The sequence below is a fragment of the Psammomys obesus genome, unplaced genomic scaffold (assembly GCF_907164565.1).
Source record: "Psammomys obesus unplaced genomic scaffold, mPsaObe1.curated_primary_1811, whole genome shotgun sequence".
NCBI lineage: Eukaryota > Metazoa > Chordata > Mammalia > Rodentia > Muridae > Psammomys > Psammomys obesus.
This window is the reverse complement of record NW_026596162.1, coordinates 3183209-3205950: the sequence shown is the minus strand read 5'-3', so window position 1 is coordinate 3205950 and position 22742 is coordinate 3183209. Positions and strand designations below refer to the sequence as shown.

The 22742-nt window shown below is 42.5% G+C and overlaps 1 protein-coding gene across 1 annotated transcript in view; it reads right to left on the bottom strand.

The window, feature by feature from the left end:
- Ly86 (lymphocyte antigen 86) overlaps positions 1 to 22742 on the bottom strand; it is a 65087-nt gene that overhangs the window by 25331 nt on the left and 17014 nt on the right. The window contains exons 2-3 of the mRNA XM_055595220.1: positions 10311 to 10397; positions 9032 to 9160 (exon numbers count right to left, since the gene is read on the bottom strand). Coding sequence (XP_055451195.1) covers positions 9032 to 9160; positions 10311 to 10397 — 216 coding nt within the window. The remainder of the gene's footprint in view (positions 1 to 9031; positions 9161 to 10310; positions 10398 to 22742) is intronic.

Below are 22742 nucleotides of genomic sequence, written 5' to 3'. Positions count from 1 at the left end.
CACACACACACACACACACACACACACACACACACACACACACACACCCCTAAAGTTGAGATCAGGGCTGTAGCAGAGGTAGGAACCATGAATGGTTGCCCATCACAAAACATTCAGTTATTTTTCCTATCCAACTGCACCCCAGTAATGGTTAATCAGAGTCTCTGCCACCTGCTCCCCCACACCATTCTTTGGCTCTGGCAATGACTGAAGCAACTATTCTGGTTGGGTATGGAGGAAGGATTATTGTGTTAAATCTGCACAGGAAACAAATGGAAGCAGGTGATACAGGCCAAAGGGACCACCTGAATACAGCTCCTGCTAACACACAGGCTGTGGTCAGTAGGTGGTAACCTTTTGCTGAGATGCTAAAGGTACAAAGTGGATACGGGGAAGGATGTGACTAAGGAAGCATGACTATCAACGTTATAATACATTTTGCTTATTACAGAATACAGACTTCGGAATAACCTAGGTTTCCAGCAACAGGTGAATGGATACAAAATATGGTCCATACACAAAAATATTATTAAAACATGAACACATACAGCTGAACACCTTGTAATAGGATTCAGATAACTTTAAGGCAGGCAGGAAAACAATTAGTTATTCAGTTTCCTAGTTTGTTCTTGTTCTCAGAAGTGGGATAACAGGGGGATGAGCCACCTAGCAGGCTGACCTGCCGTTTTGTTTATTTCTGTTCAATGTAAGCACCACATGTGGTGACTTTGAACCATAGTTTTATAGATTTCTTATCTTAGGTCAATAATGTCTTTGATGGCAGAAAACATCCTTGGTTCACCTTGGGTTCCCCAAAGCACTTGGCACTGAGTAAAGCACTTAGTCACTGTGGTAGGGGGAAGGGAGACAAGGAGGGGTAGAGCCAGGAGATGAAAGAAAACAGTCCAGATCACAAAAGAGAGGAAGGGCTGAGGAAGGGACAGAGGATTGAAGGAACAGAGGAGTGTGTGTGTGTGTCTGCTAAGTGTGGCCAGGAGGGTTGGACCTAGCCTAGACAAAAAAAAGAAACATGTTTTTTTCTTTTCACTAGAATACTTGCAAATCAAATGTAAGAACACATAGGAAAGTTTATTCATCGCAATCAAGTCAGCTTTATTCCAAGCATGAAAGGATGGTTCCACATATGTAAATCAAAATTGCAGCTTATCATATAGTGGACTCAAGGACAGAAATGGCATGGGAATTTCAATCGATGCGGAAAGGACTTTTTGATAAAATCCAGAATCCTTTCATGATAAAAATTCCAGAGAAACAACGAACAGAAGGAACATATTTCAACACAATAAAGGCTATATATGACAAAGCCACAGCCAGCATCATATTAAATGGAAAAAACTAGGAGTAAGAGACAGGTATCCCATTTTTCCACTCTTACATATTGCATTAGGAGTCTTAGCCAGAGAAGTAAGACAAGGGGCATTAATTAAAGAGATTCAACTAGAAAGGACAGAAGTCAAACTATCTCCATTTGTTGATGATATAATTACATATGCGAGATCTCAAAGACCCTACCAGAAAATCTTTTAGAGCTGATTAACACAGTAAAGTGGCAGAATGCAAAATTATCATACAAAAATCTGCTGCTCTCCTATATATGAATGGCAAACACGCTGAAGAAAAAAAAGAAGGGGAAATCCCATTTACAATAGGATTTATGAGGATAAATGTAAAATATCAAAATAAACCCAACTAAGGAAGTGCCGAACTCTATAATGAAGATTTCAAAACACCCAACAGGCAGGAAACTTCTTTTGGTTCCTCAAGAGAGAAATTGCTGAAAGATGTAAAAATCTCTTATGCTTGTGGGTTGGAAGAATCAATACTGTAAAAAAAAAATGGCCATTTTACCAGAGGCTCTGTAAAGACTCAATTAAGTCCCCATCAAAATGTCAATATCATTTTCCCCAGATACTGAAAAAAATTTAATTCTTTTATAAACATAAAATTGTTAGATAGCCAAAGCAGTCCTGGGCAAAAAACAATGCTGGAAGTATCAGATTTCAAGTTATGTAACAGAGCTGTAGTAATAAAAGCAGCATGGCTCTGACACAAGAACACACATGTAGATCACCAGAAGACCAGACATAGATGCACACACCTTTAGACACCAAAAATACTTGCTGGGATCACTTGGAGAGAAGCCCTTTTAAACAAATAATGCTGGGAAAACTGAATATCCACATGAAAGAGAATGATCTTTCTCACCTTTCACTCCCTGTGGATTAACAATTAACTCCATGTGGATCAGAGATATTAACATAAGACCTGAAACTCTGAAAGTTCTACAAGAAAAAAATAAGGAAAAACACTTCAAGATAGAGACATAGTTAATGATAGTCTGGATAGGACTCCATAACGTCAAGAAATGAGGCCAATAGGATCAGAGGAAAGAGGAGGAGGACCTCCCCTATTAGTGGACTTGGGGAGGGGCATGGGAGGAGCTGAAGGAGGGAGGGTGGGATTGGAAGAGGATGAAAGAGGGGGCTACAGCTGGGATACAAAGTGAATAAACTGTAATTAATAATAAATAAATAAATTTAAAAAAGAAACAGAAAATAAAAAGAAAGAAACGAGGCCAAATACTGACAAATAGGACCTCATGAAACAAAAACAAAAACAAAAAATCTTCTGCATGGTAAAGGATGCCATCACTTGGAGAAAGTGGCAAGTTACAGAATAAGAAAATATCTTTACCAATTACACATCTGATAGAGAGTTAACATGTAGAATATATAAAGAACTAAAAACTGGACACCACTTATAGTAGATGTGAACTAATACAGAGACCCACAACTGGGCAATGTATAGAGAGTGAGCACCTTAGGAATACTCAGTCCTAAGTGAGATGTCTTCATCAAACCACATCCCTCAGGGCTTAGGGAACTGTACAGAAGAGGAAGTGGAAAAGCTGCAAGAGCCAGAGCAGATGACAAACACCAAGGAGACAGTGTCTTTGAGACACAACAGGACTGACATAAATATGAATTCACAGATGCTGTGGCAGCAGTCACAGGGCCTGTACAGCTTCAAGCCAGGGCCGAGAGGGAGAAGTGGACGTGAACTCACATCTCTAACCAAGAAGCTATCTCAAATTGGCCTCTGCTTGCAAAAATTAGTTTTTTCAAGTGGAGTCTCACTGGGTGTATTAACCAAGTTTAAGGAAGGCTCCATGCCAACCAGTGGATGGTCAACACAGAACAAACTCAAGGGTGTTTTTGGAGAGTTGGGGGGGGTAGGTTTATATTGCTTTTTTGGGTAGTTTTTAATCTTCACTGGTCTTTTGCTTGTATATTATAATTTCTGACTTTTTATTTTCATGGATTTTGTTTTCGTGTGTGTTTGTGGGGGGATCTGAAAGAAAATGGGGAGAAAAAGTTGTGATTAGAATATGTTGTATTAAAATTATTTTTAATAAAAAGAGAAGAAAGAATGGGATGATTTTTCTATCCATACACATGATAGAAGATTAACATCTAAACACATATGATACCGAGATTAAAAACACTAAACATTGAAGAAACAAAAGCCCAATGTAAAATATTGGCTGACAAGCTAAACAATATTATCGAGAGAGGAAATACAAATGGTCAATAAATTTCTTTTAAATGTTCAACATCCTTATCAGGGAAGTATAAATCTATTCTATCTCACCCCTGTCAGAATGGTTGTCACTAGGACAAGAGACAACTAATCCTGTTGAGGATGTGGGAAGGAAGAGCATGAGTCCCTGCTGGTAGGAGTGTAACCAGGTGTGGCCATCAAGGATTTCAGTTGGGACATTTATCTAACAAGCTAAAACTAGAACTCCCATATGACCCAGCTATATGAGTCCTGGGCATCTATTCAAAAGACTCTACATTCTACTGGAGAGACATTTGCTCATCCACTTTTATGGCTGCTCATTTCATAACAGCAAGGAAATGGAATCAGCCTAGATGTCCTTCAACAGACAAATGGATAATAAAAATGGAGCACATATATACAGTGGAATTTTATTTAGCCATAAGGAAAATGGGATTATGCCAATTTCAGTGAAAACGGAAAGGACTAGAAAATATTATATTAAAGAGGTATCCCAGGCTCAGAAAGACAAACACCACACATTTTCTCATATGTGTCTCTTAGTTTCTAATATTTCATACATGTGTATTTTCATGGGCTTGAAGGAAGGCAGATACCATGACACTAGAAACATGCCCATGTCAGGATAATAAATCCTCTAAGCTTTCTATGCTGTACTTAAAACACTCAAAGTTCTGATTGGTTGGATCAGCATCTGCCATTTGTGAGAAATTTTAAATTTCTAATTATGTTCAAGGATTGCTATTCAGCTTTACTTCCTGATGTAGCTCCTCTTCTGGGTGCTGATGCTACTGCAGATTGTGGCATCCTGGTTTTGCATCTTTTTTAACATTGAAAAAAACACAGATATGAGATTGACACAAGTTTTCGTCATGCTGAGGGAACTCAATGACATACTCAACCCATCAAAAATCTCCAGGACATAACAGTGCAATAGTGGCACTCACATGTCAGTGGCAACCAACAGCTGTCTAATTGGACTATGGCCCATCCAACAGGAGGCAAATCCTACCTGGTACTGGAAATGTAGCCAGTTTCTCAGAGCTAGTGAGGTTATGGATCTTACAGGAGAACTTATTTTTACCACTTTGCTAGACCAGCATAATTCCTTACTACATTTCAAATCTTATCCTTATACTTACAGATAAGTGTAGCTACCATCCCTCATCAAAGAAACTTTTCTTTACAGCAAATGGAGACAATCACAGAAAACCACAGCTGGACAGAATTCAGTGATCAATAAATTGTTGGGCTGGGAAACCCAGCCTCAGCAGATTCATCTCTATTCTGGTCCCTGCATCTATAGCCCAGTGAACAATAAGGAAGAGGGGTAGAAAAATTGTACACGACACAGTATCAGGAAGTCTGCTAGGAAACTGTCCATCCTAGAAAAGGCCACACAAACAAGTGAAATAAGGGCAGTGTTAATAAACATGCTAACATAGAAGAGGGAAAAATTTTACAGGGTCCCACTCCTAGACAAAGAACTAGGCCACTAATTACTGCTGGGAGAAAAAGAATTAGCCTCTCCCAGGGATGAGCCCTTATTGAAGAATGGACAACCTTAATAAACCATATACACCACCAAAAAAGGGGCTCTGCATGTTGTATTTATATTTATTCAAGCACACACAAATGCACTACATTCATGTATGTTATAATAATAATCAGTGGGAAAAGGCTATCAGCTTGAGAGTCAGAAGGACGTGAGAGGTGCTGGAGAGAGTGTAGCTAGGAAGAGTTGGAGTGAGGAAAGGGAGGCAGAGTAATGTAATTCTATTTCAGTTGAAAGTATATTTAAGAATCTTTAGGGGCTCCAGAGATGGCTAAGTGGGGAAAGCACTTGCTATGTGAGAAGCTGAGGCCAGCCATGTGTCAGGGGTGTCCCTGCACGGAGGCCTACAGAGGCCATTGTGTGAAGCTGTGAAGGTGAAGCCTGGATTGCCTCGGAGACCCCCAAATATTAGAGATGCCAGAGTTGTAGGTTACCTTCCAAGAAGAGCTGCAAACAGGGAGTGGAACCAGCCCAAGAGAGAGAAGTGTGTTGCAATCAAAAATGGTGAAAGGAGTTGGTGGTCTAAAGAGTGCTTTGACATCAGACATGGAGAGGTAGATTTTCAAGTCTGCTCAGCTGCTTTTTGGTGTTGCTTTGGGCCAGTATATCTTTGCTATGCTCCCCTTCCTCCCTTTTGGAACAGTAATATATATACTGTTCCATTATATGATCTGTTTTTTGATTTTGATTTTATAGGGGATTACAGTTAAGAGATTGGCATAAGTCTCAGAAGAGACTTTGGACTTTGAACTTTCACAGGGTGGAAACTGTTATAGAGTATGGGGACTTTTGATGCTGGATTAAGTGCATTTTGCATTATGATATAGCTATGAGCATATGGGGGCAAGGGAGTGGAATGTGGTAGTTTGAATAAAAATGGCCCCCATAGGCCCAGAAGGAGTGGCACTATTAGGAGGTGTGGCCTTGTTGAAGGACGTGTCTCAGTCTCTTCCTGCTGTCTACTAATCTGGATGTAGAACTCTCAGCAACTTGTCCACCACCATGTCTGCCTGCACTCTGTCATGCTTCCCACCACGACAATAATGGACTAAACCTCTGAAACTGTAAACTAGCCTCAATTAAATGTTTTCCTTTATAAGCGCTGCTGTGGTCATGGTGTCTCTTCATGGAAATAAACTAAGACAGAAGCCGAGTTTAACTTCCTAGAACCCATGTCAAGTCAGGCAGAGTAGCATGTATCTGCAATACCAGTGCTCTTGTGATGAGAGAGGAAGCAGAAGTCCTCTGGCAAGCTAGTAGCAAACATCAGAAGACCCTGTCTCAACTAGGAAGGAGAGGATCATCATTGGAGGGTGTCCTTTGACCTCCAGCATACACACACACACACACACACACACACACACACACACACACACACCTTTCCACTAAGTTGAAGGAGGAAAATCTGATACCATTTATAGTAATTTAAAACATAGTCACACCACCAGGCTGAGTTCATAAGTGATTATTTTGAATAAACTCCTGGCCAAAAAATGTACACACATCCATATGTCTCATGTTTGTGAGAGAGCCTTGCTAAATAAGCCAGACTAACTCCATGACAGGCTTCATTTTCTTGCTAGACAGAACAGGCCTGAAGTTACAGGAAAAACCACAGAAAAAGGGTAACCAATCATTAACAGCCAAGACATCTGGCCTAGGGATGCTTAGTTAAGCATCCCTAACCTAGTTAAGGTTGCTTAACTGCTGGTTTGGAAAGACCCCAGCTCTTGACTTGGCCCTACCAATCCCAGTCAGAGTCACATAGCCTTCATGGGCACCAGGCAATCCCAATCGAGGTCACGTAGCCACAGTAAGAATTCCCATTTCTGGCTTTAAAAGGAGCCTTCAAGCTCCCCTTGGGGTAGCCGCCATTTTGAAAGTGGTGACCTCAGCATGCTGGAATTTTCTGCAGACTCAACACTTTTTGCTTTTACATACTACTTGAATCTGGCTCCTTCCTTCAGTGAATCCTGGACCCTAACATCTGTTCTTTGGTTCACTTTTTTTTTCTTATAGACTTGGGAGCTAGCCTTCCTGTGTTTCAGCCATGGGTTCCTCACCAGCCTATGGCTTGGTGTAGCTCCCTGAAACTGTGCTTCAGTTTCTGCATTTACAGATTTTAGGAGTATTGATAGCCCCCCCCCCCCCCCCCCCCCCACCGTGAGTTTGGCTGGCAAGGAAATGGCTTTCTGAATATATAGCTCTTAGAACAGTGGCCACTACAATGCTTGGTGGAGTTTTCTGGTTCACTCTGTGTGTGCGTGTGTGTGTCTGAGTGTATGTGTGTGCGAAAGTGTATGTGTGAGTATGTCTGTGTTGAGTATATATGCGTGAGTGGGTTTGTGTATGACTGTGTACGTGTGCATGTATATTTATGTGTGTGTGAATGTGTGTGCATGTGTATATGTTTGTGTTAAGTATGTGTGAGTGTTTGTATGTGAATGTGGGTGTGAGCGTATCTGTGTCTGAGTATGTATGTGTGCATGTGTTGACTGTGTCTGTGTGTATATGTGGCCTTCTGTAGGTATAGGTTCCAACTGTGGAAAGATTTGTGTGTGTAGTGAAAAATGTGTCTTTCGGAAACACACAGACCTTTTCTGTCATTATTTCCCTAACAACACAGTACTAGGGCTACTTATACGGTATTGAATAGGTGAAGTGGGTAATCTGGAGATGATTGAGATAGTCTTTTATACATGTGTGGGAAATGAGAAAATCCTCTCCACTTTGTATGAGAAGCTTGAACATCTGAGGGAGTTGGTATCCCCAAGGAGTTCTAGCACCAGATACCAAGACAACTGTGCAGGGAACAAAATGTTGAGTGTGACACTTCCCAAGGCCTGTCATCGGTTGTGTTTTATGAGTGGGGATGGTGATGGTGGCACGTGCTGAGAGGCCATGCTTTAGAGGAGAGAGGAGGCTGGGATGGGGTCTCTGAGTGGAACGCAGTGCAAAGTCACTGCTTCCCATCTACCGACTCTCCCATAATTTTCATCTGTTTTTCTTGCCAACAAACATCTTTCCTCTGTATCCATGGGTATGGGAAGGGGACTCCAACGACTTCTGCATTTTTGTTTAAAAAGGACAATTGGGTAATTTTGACAGGACCCTTGCTGCTTCACAGTCTAGTTTCTTGGAATTTGGAGAGACGGTCAAGTTCATGTTTCTGGAGCATGGGGTTGAATTGTACCGACTATGGCCAATGAAAACAGATGGGAATGGAGCAGCTGGAAGGGATCAACACAGAACCCAGTGTTGAAAAGACCCAAGTTCTCACAAACACTTAAGCATCTTTGGGCCTGGGAAGGGAGAGCAAGGGGAAAGGAGAGGTGGAGACAGGCGGTTGGGCTTGCCTGTGCACCTGGGGCCATGCCTAGCACAGCGTCAAAACTTAGTGAACTAGGAAGAAGGAAGCTCGTACAATGGCGTCTCTGCTTCTCCCTTTGGAGTGTAGCTACCTGACATCCCCATCAGTCAGCCACCCTCTGGGAGCAGCAGTGACTTCCAGCAAGCCTTGTTCTAGTTTCTTTTTCTGAGTTGTTACTATATGGGCAAGGCCTTACTGCTGCACAGATCATCAGAGCAAACCTGGGAACACACTGACTCCTCAGGGTCTTTAGCAACCTTCTGCTGCCAATCTTTGGAGCAAGATGCTGCTATATATAGGATAAAAGCCTCCATTAAAACCATATTCTATACATCTTTTATTTTGGTGCTCACAACATCCACATCAGGAAGGCCCCCCCCCCCACAACTTTTATGCAACAGGTGCTGATGAGTGACATGTGGGTTGCCCATAGGTGAGTAGGGGAGCCGGGGCTCTGTCCACTGGGACCCTGGTGTCAAGCGCAAGCAGTCAGTAAAGCTTACCTCCTTTTCTTCTTCCACAGAATGAGAACTTGGGCTGGTCCTCCTCACAGAGGGGGTAGGAGAAATTCAGAATAGAAGAGCCTTTTGCGACGAGAGCTATGTCCAGAAACAGCTTTCTGATGTCCTCTCCTAAAGAGAAGAGCAACTTCAGCACTGTGTGTTTTCCAGCAGGGAGGCCGCTCAAAGCTCAACAGCACCAAGTAAAAGACCTTCACAGCCTTCAGCCTGCTGTACGTGGGGTATGGGGCATTTCTCTTCTTGACAGAGCAGCGATTCTAGCTTAAGCTTTACCTGTTTGGGGTAAGGCAGATCATTGGCTACCCTTCCCTCTTGATGCTCAGTGCTCTGCCTAATTAGTGGAATGCGTACAAGTGTGGCTTTTAGAGTTCCTTAGTTTCATAGTGTTATTTATCCCCCATGACAGTAGCAGGGCATGACCGGGTCTGCATATTCCTGTTACTGTTGCCTGGTAGATACTACACGTCTCTCCAGGAAATTCCAGCAAGCTCTGCTGGCAGCATCCATTTCTTTCTGCCCCTTTCCCATTCCTGTTTTTCTTTCACCCATTTCTCTTTCCCTCTTGGTTTCCCTGCCCATAGTATTTCTCCAGATGCCGTGAGTCCAGAGAGCATACAGAGTTCTAGAAAGACACAGTCACCTGAGAGTTTCTGGCCTTTGAGAATATTTCTTCCATTTCTCTGGAATGATTCTAGATGCTCAGTTTACTGAATGATTCTGCTCTGTTTTGAGAAAACTGGTCATCTAGAAAAGGGGACACTCTAGTAGCTATGACACAAATACTGGTTTACTGTAATGGCATGGCCAGCCAAGAGACTGCCAGGACTTGTATGGTCTCACAACCTGGGGTGCAAAGAAATATTTGGCTCTTTTTACTTTTTATTTTTGCCAATTTGTAAGAACTTCCATTAGCTGTTTGGGAGGCAAACTAATATGAGTAACAGCCTAGGCTGTATGGTGGGTAGAGCAGGCTTGTTTGTGGCAGAGGTCATAAGCGAGCCTCTTGTCTGTGTAACATCAAGACAATCATTTCTTTTTTACTGTCTCGTGACCAGGGGCTGACAGTTTTGAAATGCACACCTGGGGTCTCTTTAATGCAAAAGCACAGCACTCCACAGCCACCAGGGAGTAACTAGCGTGGCTGTGAGAGATGAAGGCTGGAATCATGGTGCAGCCCGCTCTGCCAGTCACCCTGAGTCCTTGTGTGTGCAGAGGAGGAGGCTCTGCTATGCTTCATGTCACGAAAATCACATCTACTTACTCAGAATGATGCCAAATCTTATGTTGATATATGGTTGGATCTGTTTGGAACACTGGTCAATGGAAAGGCCAAAGTCCTGTAAGGGATCTGCCAAAGAGGACACGGAGCGATTAGTCAAGAGTACACCGCAGACTCACGGGCAAATTCGCACTAATGACTTTTGCAGGACTTGCTAAAGCGCCCAACACTTAAAAAACGCCTATAACATTTCACCAGCTCCTCACAGTCAGTCACCGTTGGGTTCACTCTGACAACAGGGCCTCAGTGACAGATGCCAAGTGCAGTATGTACATTATTTTCATTGTTGCTTAAGTTCTTTTAGCCCCTGACCTTAATCTTGCTGACAGGAGCAGATGAACATACTCAGTTAAAACACACCTTTACAATTCTGCTTTATCTGATATCATCCCGTTTCATTCAACACCCCCGACCCCCAACCAATAGTCTGCTTTGTGCAAGGCATTATGCCAAACAGTCAGGGCTAAAGATAATGCATTTCACATGTAATTTTTGCGTATTCAAATAGCACCTTACGAAGCAGAATAAAGAGTATAAAGAAGCCTACATGTATGTATGTGTACCACGTGGGTACCTGTGGAGGCAAGAAAAGAGAGTTGGATCTTCTACAACTGGAGTTTACAGACAGCTGTGACCTGCCATGTGGGTGCTGGGAACCAAAGTGAGTTCTGTGCAAATCCTTTTACCTGATAAATTATGTTTCCATTCCCCTCCCATCACAGATACTTTAGATCATTTCTAGGAGACTTCCAATAGTTCTAACTGTGACACAGTCATGTGATACAAGGTGAACACAGTGAATCATTGTTAAAATGACTTATTCAAGAAACACAGGAAGAAGGCTGCACATGCTCAGTATGTAGACTCATACTCAGATACTTTAGATCTGTTTTTGGCTGAATCTGAGGATGTGGCACCTGTGGACATGGAAACCCAACTGTATTACTTCCTAATTTGCGCTGCACCTTAACCTCATAGCACCTAACGTAAACTTAGACATAAGGCAGGAACTTTGTGTTGTTTATTTTTCATTTCCTTTTCTATTCTGCTTCCCACCTGCCTTTCTCATTCTGCTTGATTTTAGATCAAGAACATAAGCTTGTACGGATATATGGAAGAGGGTCCTGAAATGGGTTCCTCATGGATACCGAAGGATGACTAGACATATTTACACAGTTTGAAGAGTACGTCAGACACGACTGGGCCTATGGGAGGAGGGCCATCTTGAGCGGAGAACCTTATAAGAATTTTCAGCCCACGTCTTCAGACTACCCGTTCCTCAGCCCATCCGACACGCGCGTGATGAATATGAGTATGGGCCATCTGTTAAGCTATCTACATCTCAGCTCCAACTCCAGCCTTGGTACTTAGCTTTGTGAGGCTGCCTATCGGAAGTCATTCCCCTGCTGTCTGCAGTCGGGGGCCAGAGGGAAACGGAAGCTGGAGCCAGGGGCTTGGCTTGCTTCTCATCACTTCCCAGTGGTGCTTGGTTCTGATACATGCTGTCCTTGTGCCTTCCTGGAACTAGCCAGGCTCAGCTCTGTGGGCTCTCAGACCTCTGCAATATAGCACCTCAGAAGTGGTTACTCTTCTCCTGTCCCAGACCACAAAATCTGCCTTCCAAGCGTCCAGGTTTTCATCCCTCAGACTTTTGCCCTCAGCTGCCCCAGCCCTTAAAGAGGCAGCTCTTATTCACTGTCATTTTACTCTTTTAGTTTGTCTTAATTTTCCATTTGGTCAATTAACATATTACCTATTAAATTATTTATATGGAAGTTAATTGATTAGTTATTACTTCCTCTGTTAGCAGCATTTTCCAACCTGTGGGTTGTGACCATCACAAAACACATATTTCCAATGGCCTTCGAAACTGAGATACTGCTCAGTAGCAAAATTACAGTTATGAGGTAGCAGGGAAAATAAATTTATGCTTGGGAGTTCTTAAGACCATCAGAAATGCATGTTTTCCGCTGGTCAAAGCCCACGGGTTGAGAACCGCTGCTCAGATTGGAGCATATAGACTCAGAAAGGTTGTATTAATTTCCCTAGATCCCAGCACGGAAAGTGCCCAAGGCAAGATGTAAACTCAGCATTAACAAAAGCACAAACAAAACCACATTGCTGCTTAGTAAGTATTATGCATTGTAATGAATAACTAAATCCTAAAATATGCACGTTAATTTCATTTTCAAGACTGCCTGGGATACTGTGTGTGCAGGTATATGGCACTGAGCAGTTCTGTCTTATTCCTGCTTTCCGCTGTGAGTTTCTAGGCGATGATGCAGACAGTGTCATTGCCATCCAAATACTGACTTGAAAGATGCACCATTTTGCCTCTGAGGCCTGTGATAGAAGTGACAACTTCAGCCTGGCAAATCTAACTTTTGCTGTCCCTCTGATTGGTTTGCTCCCTAATTTTCTCAGGGAAAATGTCCCTCCTCTTCTTTTTTTTATGCACATTTGGCTTCCTCCTAAATGTTTTCATGCTGTCTCAGGATTTTTTTTTTTTTCAGATTGGTAAACAGTGGTGGGGATGAAGGAGGCAATTACACGATTAGCACTCAGTATTGAAGAAAACAGAGGCACCTAACAACAGAATAGGATAATGCACCCTCAAAATTGTGCATCAATTTAAGTTGCCATCCGAGGCAAAATGAGAAAGGTATGTATTGCTCAGTTAGCTGTTACAGAATTCCAGGGTGTGTTTATCAATATTTTAAAGCCATACACGGGATAAACTAAAAGGAGAAAGAAATAAAGCCTTTTCCTGGTATTAGAAAAATAATTTTAATAAGAAACAAAGTCACAAAGGAATCAGTATATTGTTTGTCTTCACTCTCCAAGGAAATGTATACGGAAACAGGAAGATTATTTTTAATGTACTTAGGGATTTTCTGAGCTTCCCTGGCAATTTGCTCAAGTTTTTATGCAAGAGTGAAGTCTTTGACTGTAACTATGAAGTCTACAGGAAAACTATGTAGTCTCTAGGAAAAAAGTGGGATCATTTCCTTCAATCCCACCCTCATACTAATACCCCATACTTTCTTACGTTTCCATCTGGGCACTTAGCATGCCATACCTCTACTGGACATGAGTTCCCAGAGCCAGAGATGTCATGTCTTAATATTATATTAGCTCCTCAGTAACTGTTGGAGGAAAAATACTGGGGGGTGGGATATTTGGAATAATGTCATTGAGCACCTTAAAGCGAAACTAGCCCAACCTCATGATTATTGCCACTTAGTCTCATGTAATCTTCTGTGCACCACAGGTTGGCAATCATATCTTCAGTTGCTATCCATGTGAGAAAAGCATCTCTGTACAATCCATGATGTCATAGTACTGCTGGAGGCCACCCACCCCTGGGTACTGACTTAGCCCTAGTGGAGGGTCATCGACTTAAGGGATTACTTTCTTTTAGACAGGGACCTTTGCAGGGACAATTAAGAGAGTGGGAATAGGGGATTGTAGATGAATCAGAAGTAGTGAGGTGGAGTCATGGGGCAGAAAGACTTGTATGGGGAAGATGTGGGAGCACGGCGAAAAAGAGGGGTGAAAGGTAGGATTAACCCAAAGGAAGGGGGCACGAAGAGCCATGTGCACCCTCCTCTACTATCTCACAGCCCAAATTAAAGAAATAAGTGGAGAGAGAGTAGAACACACACTAAAAGAGAAAAAGGGGAAATACTGAGGGTTAAAGCATTAAGCAGGGATGGGGGTGGTGGTGAGAGAGAGGAGGGATAGTGGACAGGTTAACCAAAAGACTAAAGATGTGTGGAAAAGCCTCATAGAAACCACTACTAAAATAACTTCAAAATACAAGCCTTCAATGAAAGTTCCTGCAGAACTACCCAGCCTTGGTGGACAATGTTCCTCCAGAAAGAGTAAATTTCAGTATGTGGTAAGGAAAACTTCCTTAGGAATGATTGATCAGGGAAGCCCCAGAGGCCTCCCAAACAGCACAGACTATATCGCCATTTTCCTAATTGTCCATTATAATTGCATATAGGACACTATTGCTAATGATATCACACATTCTGGCTGCAAGACAGAGAAATCAGTGCCAAACTGACCAGGGAACATTCTTCCTGCTGGCTAGCTTTCATAGTCCTGAGAGGTGCTATAAAGGCTGATAGGGAGAAAAGACAATTAGTATCTTACCTGGACTGTAGACTGTAATACTGACCTGCCAGGTAGGTTGTGTTTACTGGTGTATAGTCACATGACTGTTATGAGGTAACTATCTACTTTCTGATTGGATATGAAGGGTGCTCTACAGGGGAGCATGCTTGGTCCTGGCTTCCTTGTCAAAAGCCATTTGACAAGGAAGTGGATGGGGAGCTCATGGGCCTTGATCTAGAGCCAGTTCTTAGCATTTTACTAAATATTAATGCTGTCAAAATTGTCTTCTAAATAGTTATGCTTACCCCCATGGACCTGAGCTACTCTCAACCCAGAGAGCTCCATTTTGAGGTGAACAGAAGGCAATGAACAGATGCATAACTGGTCGAAGTGCTGAGAATAAGAATGCTCAGCTCTGAATGGGACATCTGTATTAACCCCACCAGCACAAGGCTCAGGGAACATCAGGAGGAAGCGTAAAGAATGTCAGGATTCCGAGTGTGAGGAGGAATGTTGTGACCTGCTGTCTTCTAGACATGACATGGCTGCTGCATTTATGAACTCACAGCAGCCGTAGTTACCACCACAAGGTCTATACAAGATCAGGCTTACTCAAATCGAGGCAGAGATGGCGAGATGCTCTCTAGGCTCCACCCAAATAAAGGAACTGCTACCACAGGTAGTTGTTGAAGGAGGGAGAATCATTCTTTATTGAGTTTTGGTGACTGCACTGGTAGGTTTCCCATGCTCCCATGGATGGCGCACATACATGCATATGTGAGCAGTGCACACATTAAGGTGCAAATTGGGAGGATATGGGGAAAGTTGGAGGATGTAAATGTAATCATATTTCATTATATATATATATATATATATTTCAAAGTTAAATAAAAAATTAAAAAAGAATTACTTTCTCTATCACCATAGACCCAACTGATACAAACACATGAAGGACCACCTACAAAAAAAGAGATGGGCTTACATTTTCTAAGTAGTTCTCCTTATACGGTAAGAGAAGTGTTTGGGGATAGGAGAATTTGTACTGGGTCCGTGACTCAAGCAACTCAGATCATCTAGCTTTGAATTTTTAAAATAAGAACAAGATAATGGAAAGTTTTGTGAGAGTTGTTGTTCCCAAGCCATTGGGCCAGTGACAAAGGTCTCCTCCTCATCCTGTACTGAGGAGCCAGGAAGGAAGCAAACACTTTTAGGGACTACAAGAGATAGTCTTTTTGAATGCTTTTTCTTTGTCCTTGAGCTGGTATTTAATGAGAGCTCCTGGGCTAGATTGACTAAGGTGGTGTCCCAGAAGTCAACAACTTCACTTTAGCCCTTTCTGGCCAGTTTGGGGAATATGGAACTTTCAAATGGGAAGAAATAAAAATGATTTTGGATGCAATTCTTTAGGTGAGGATGGTGAGGGGTGAGGGCACCCGTCTAAATTGCTGGTTGACTGTCTCAGGAAAACCAATGGATGTATATCACCAATTCCTGGAGTCTGTGGAGTCTCTGTAGCCTCTGTTTCCTGCTGGGTAACTTGAGTCTACAGAACTCACTCAATGTTTTCTAGTTTCATTCTGTCACTGTAGTAAAGACACTGACCAAAAGCAATTTAGGAGAGGAGAGAAAAGGAGAGGACAAGAGAGAAGGGGAAAAGAGAGGAGAGGAAAAGGGTTTATTTGGTTTGCAACTCCAGATTCTAGTCCATCACTAAGGAGAAGTCAAGGCAGAAACTCAACACCTTGTCACATCTCATCTACAACCAAGAGCAGAAAGAGCATAATGGATCCTCACTGATTTACTTCCTGTGAAGCTAGCTTTCTTAACTCTCATACAATTCAGGGTTTAGCTCATGGAATTATGCCAGCCAGTGGGGTGAGTCAGTTGACAATTGTCTTAGTTTGGGTTACTATTATGATGAAACAGCATGACCAAGGCAATTTGGGGAGGAAAGGCTTTATTTGGCTCACACTTCCATGATCACAGTTCATCATCAAAGGAAACCAGGACAGGAACTTGGAAGGAATTGGAGGCAGGAGGCGACTCGGAGGCCATGGAGGGGTGCTGCTTACTGGCTTGCTTTGATGCTTACTCAGCCTGCTTATAGAACCCAGGACCACTAGCCCAGAGGTGGCCTCACCCACAGTGGGCAGGGCCTTCCCACATCAATCACTAATTTAAAAAAATGCTCTACACCTGCCTATAAAATGCTCTTATTGAGGCATTTTATCAGTTAAGGCTCCCTCTTCTCCAGTGACTCTAGCTTGTGTCAAGCTGACTTAAAACTAGCCAGCAACCAACCAAGGCAATCTCTCACAAACAGGTTAGGCTAATCTAGATTATTCCTCAATAGAGACTTTTCCGTTAGGTGATTCAAAGGTGTGGCAAATTGACATTAAAGCTAACCCATCACACTAACTCTTATAGTTGTGTATGTGTGTGTGTATGTGTGTGTGTTTGTGTAGGTGTGACCTGCCCTGACCTCTCGTCCTATTGCTTAGATTTAAAACACTGATGGAACTTGGCCAATTTTTTTCTTACAGGGGAGAAGTCCTCATTAAAAAGTCACCATGAAAAGGGGTAGTACCCTACCTACCTCACCTCCACCAACTTTCTTCAAGCTTGTATCTAAAGCCAGCTTTAAGCTTCTGTACTTCCTGCTCTGTTCTCTCTCTCCCCTCTTTCTCATCTTTTCCTTTCCCTCAGTATCCCTAGTTTGTCCGTCCTTTAATTTCCCACAGCCTATTGTATATCACACCTTTATCATCCTTATTCAGTGTAGAAGTTAAGGCTCTATCTTTCTTCCTTATGGCTCTGGATAGTTCTGCGAGTGGCTCAATAAATGCTCATACATTTATTTAAGCATTACTGAATTTTTTGGTGAATTTTAAAAAAATATTTATTTATTTATTTATTTATTTATTTATTTATTTGTAGCTCAATTATGCCATTCTTCGATATGAATTTTGTTGCAATGTCCTGAAGTTGGACACACCTGCTTCCAGAGTGTAACTGTGTCAGGGTAGGAACCGTGTTTTATTTATTCATGTTCAGATAACTCATGTCTGTGTTCATGGACATGTCCAAGTTGGTTGGGTGTGTAAACCAAAGGACAAGAAAGTCATGTAATTTGACAAGAGCAGAAGTTGTTAGGCAATGGAGTTTTTTATTTCCAACCCTGACTTGGATAGGTGCTGGCAATTACATGCGAGGCCTGGCTGGGAGGCCCATGATAGCAATCTCTTTTGCCAATTTAGCTCTCTGGGAAGCTTCGAGTACATTAACTTTTCTTGACAACAATGGAAATAGTTACTTTAGTGCTTGAGATAGAGTTTCTGGGTGTGCTTGAACAGCCAGTAGCCCAAGGTCAGATGTAGCAGATATTCCTCTGCATCTTTGAACATTCTTTCTCCAGATAATAACAAACAGACCTTATTTAGACATTGTCTTTTAGGCTGGCTGCTTACCAATTCTCCAAGCTTGTGCTTCTGTTTATGGTTAAAATCTAGTGTGTGTTGAAAGTTCCCTTTCTTGTGTGGTGGCCTTGACTGAGGTCTTGATCTTCTTGTATCAATTCATAAGATATCATTCAAGGGTCATTATAGGTTCATCACTGATGATGGTATAAGGCTTGTGTGAGACACCGTTGCTAGAATTCATCCACAGAAACTCAAAGCCAACTTTCATCTTTTCTGTTTGTAAAGCGACTGTCTTGTCTGTACCCTCCTCCCCTTCTCCTCCTTTCAATTTACTACAGGATAAGAAGTGAGTCTAACGTGGGCAGATATATTCTATCTGTGTTTTCCTGATCTTTTCTTTTTCCCACTTGTCAAATCTCCTTATTAGAGACTAGCACAGCAAGGTCCCAGTGGTTCACTTTCAATTAATAGTAGTTCTATTCCCATTCAAGTCTCTTCTCCCAGTGTCTCATTCAAAGTTGTATATCCAGTGCAGTTGCTTGTGTTTTCCGATGAAATGTTCAGATGCTTAGACATGAATCTTTGCATTAAATATAATAAAAGCACATGAACACCATCAGTGTGTATTGTAAGTAAGACGAGGGCTTAAAAAGTTCAGTGCTGTGCAGGCTGTTTGGTAATGGTGGCCAGTGTGCTTTTGAGTGTGAAGGTGCGTTTGGGTTGCTGATGGAAAATTCTGGAACTTTCACTAGCTTCAATTGTAAAAAGAAACGAAATTCATTAATAATAAGTATAATTCATAGCAGCCTTTTCATGGCAGAAAAGTAGAGCAATACATATAGCTGTTTTGGCCTCAGACTCACTGAAGTTTGTCTTCCCTCAGCAGAGGAGGAGATGGTCTGTTTTATAATACAGTGGTCCCTCTCCTGTAGTTTTGTTGCCAGCGGGTGTCATTACTTATGATTAATTATTGTCCAAAATTATTGAGTGGAAGATGCCCCGACATGTACAATAGGTAATTTTCAAAATTGTGCCATTGAGCTTGTGATGGAATCTCAACACATTCCCTTTGGGAGGTGAACTGCCTCTTTGTCTGCTGTATCTACATTGTATACACAAGCCACCACTTAGGACCTATCTTAGTTATGAAAACTACTGTCTTAGGATTGTAGTGTGTTCAAGTCATCCTTATTTGACTTAATAGTGGCCTCAAAGCACAAGAGCAATAATGTGAAAATTATTGCAAAAATTCAGAAGTACCATAGAGAAACTTTAGAGGACTTCTACGTTAAAAGACGGGCATTTTTAACACAGAAAACAAATCATGTGCCGAGATGACTAAGATCTGTGAAGGATGAAATACGTGTACACCGAATTCAGAATTCTCCATTGTTTCACACCCACTGGAGGGTTCTAGAACATATTCTCTAAAAGGAGGAAACGAAATAAAACTTCATTGGACATGACTCCGGTTCAGAATGCTCTTTCCCACCAAAGATGGCCACCAAGGGAGCAACATCGTGAATATGCCAATGTCTGAGTCCCATTCAGCCGTTCTGTCTGGATGCTACCTCAGCACTGAGGCAGCCCTCAGAGCTATTTCATTTGCAAACCGCTGTTTTAAGCCATCTGGGCCTTTTTGCTCATCTTTTTGGTGTACAATCTTGTAGACAAATCACATAGATGAACGACTTACAGGCTGTAGCCCCACTAATCCAACAATGGCTGAGTGTAAACAGAAAGCCCAAGAATCTAGTAGTTGCTCAGTCCACAAAGCTGGATGTCTTAGCTGGTCTTCTGTATATACTGGAATCCTCAAGAAGTAGGCTCCAATGCCACTAAAAAAAATATGTACTAGCAAGGCAAGAACAGGCAGGCAAAGAGCAAAAGTTTCCTTCTTTTATGTCCTTATATAGACTTCCAGCAGAAGGTATGGCCCAGATTAAAGGTATACTTTTTCACCTCAAGATATGGATCAAAAATGTGTATGTTCCTGCCTCAAAGTTCTGGGTTAGAAGGGGATTCACCCATTTCATATCAAGCAAGCAAGCAAACAAACAAACAAACACCCCACAAAATCTCACAGGTGTGATCTCCATTTCTGAACTGTAGTTCATTCCAGACGTAGTCAAGTTGACAACCAATAGCAGCCATCACAGACACTCACTGTGGTGTGAGCTTAGGCATGGTAGGGCACCAAGGACAGACTTCTGTGTGATTTCATCGGAGTTTCACTTGATGAATTAATTAGTTTATTGAGCTTACTTACAGAAGCATGCCTTACTTACAAGGTTACTTACAGGAGCATTGGTGACCCCAAAGGAAACCCAAAGGTGACCCCAAAGCAACCCACATTACCAAAAAAATCCAACTCCTGCATGGATGATGACTTCTTTATAGCTGCTCAGAGTACCACCTTTAGCTGGCTTTCCATGCTGTGTACTCTATCACTTCCCAAGACCATGAAATCACATGCATCTTAGGCAGAATTACATAAGCTAGGAGGATGAGTAGGAAAGTAATGGCTTGAACCTCACATGAGTATCTACTGACCCTCCTCAACCTCTCCTCTTATGAAAGAATGTCAGTGAGCTTGATCTTGAGGGTCAACTTGATCTTGAAACTAGTCCAGAGCTATTCTGATGAAGAGGGTTATGGCTGTCATGCTAAGAGGACAATGGCCTACAACACACAAGGACCACAAAGTTCCCAGAATTTCCTCCACAGGAGTTCTGCAGGCTATGACATATGGCCACTTTTTGTCCAGTACTGGTAAGTCTATCATCAACTCACATCCTGGATTTTGCTTTGTGGTTTTTCTTTCTCTGGAATAAATGCTCACAAGTGGGAATTCTGGGTCATATGACAGGAGTGTGTTCAATTCCCTTAGACACTGCCCAGGTCCATTCCATGTGGCAGTGCATTTGAAGTTCCCCTTCTAGGAGGGATCCAGTTGGCAGTCTACTTGGAAGAAACTCTTACTAGAGCAGAAAGCTCCCTAGGGAGAAATTACAGGAGCCTTTCGGTCTAAGGCATGCTTGAATACTTGCATGCCCACTCAGCTCTGGAAGAGCCAGCCACAAGACTGCCTCTGGGAAGCCACTGGTGCCGCAGGAGTGGAACTGCTAACACCACAGGGCACAGAACAAGGATGCCACGACAGCTGGCATCCGTGCTTAGCTGTCTCCTCTCTTCCTGAGGCTCTATTCAGGGCCCCGACACAATTCTGGCCGCACTCCGAGGTCTAAAGCCTGAGTGTTAATTGTTATTATGTGTTTCCCAAATGCTTTCGATCACGGGACCAGGCTGATGTGTTTTCTGTTCTTTCTATATGTCCAGTAATGAATTGTCCACTGCTGCCTCCAATCCCCAGGCGACTCATAGGAGGAAAAAGATCAATTTACACTTTTTTTTTTTCTTCAGGAAACAGTCCCACTGATGGAGATGACTCATAGTGAGAGGCTCCTTTTCTAGGTTAGCATGTCTCAGAGGGCCAGTGAAAATGATGCTTGTGAGCATGACTGCCTTTGATTTAAGAGAAGAGTGTCTCTACCAAGAGGCAATGGAATCAAGGAAGATCACAGCAGCAGGTATCCAAAGCATATAAAAGCCCATTATCTCCCAGGTGTGGATGCCCAGCTTTAGCTTCCTACAGCTACAGTGCAGCTTTCCAGAGGAGTTAAAGATGTCCACTGGGAACGCCTCTCAGGATATCGTGAACTGAAATCAGGGGAAACGGATTCTTTCTGTATCTCTTACCTCAATGAAAATGAGTCAGACTGAATCCACCAGATGCCTGGCTGAGAGAGCTGTGTTCTTTTCACGGAGGAGAGATGCTTCCCTGGGAAACTATTCTTGCTGATTGCATCTTTTGCTGGCTCAAAGTGCATGGAGAACAGGGTCCCAGGGGCAGGAGTGGTAGAGGATTACAAGATCCTGCAAGTCCAGGCTGGAGGAGGAAAAGAACAGTTGCCGGAGGCCGTGCTTCTGTGCCAGCAAAACTAATTCTTAACCAAGTAGAAGGCTCATTTCTCTGCCTCGCCGATCAACAAGTCCTATTGCTATTTGCTCTCTTCCTCTTTAGAGGATTAAAAAAAATGGTTCTGCTAAAAATATATATGAAGGATTACATGGAAAGATAGAAAGCTGCCATAGAAAAGAAGCCGGTAAATCGGGCCTCAGATGAACCAATGAGAACTGTGGGCTGTTGGGTGACTGCAGTCTCTAGCCAGACCTTTCTTTTGGACCCCCTACCGAGTTAATCACACAGGATGGGTTGGGGATGAACTTGGATAAGTTGCAAGAAGCTGGACCATGTTCTGTTTTCTCCTTAACCATTTGTTCAGCCTTCTCTTGCCATCTGTTCATGTGTTTTCAGGGCACAACTTAGAAACTGTTAATATGTACAGAAACATCACTAGACAAGTCTTCGTTGTCACTGTAGTTAAATACCTTTGTCTCAGCTTCTGCTTCGAAGGAGTGGAGAAAGCAAACATCTGCTTCACCAAGCATTTTCTGACATAACAGACATAAATATGGACTTTCACCCAGAGCGTGGGAGACAGAGACAGGGGTAGAGGAACACAAGTTTGAAGAAAGCCTGGGCTACATGGCAAGTTTCAGGTAGACTTGGGCTATACAAGGCCCTGCCTCAAAATAAAACAACAACAACAAAATGAAATGAAAAATTGATGTTCACAGTAGCTTATAAGGATGACAGCTTGAGTAGTCCACACACACACATCAAGAGAAGAGGGGTCAGCTGTAGTCTGTATACACAATAACAGTCTACAGCTGAGAAACTATTACCTTGGGTGGCACATGCTAGCTGCCTCCTGAAGGAGTGCAATAAGTCTCCAGAGAAACTGTGGAT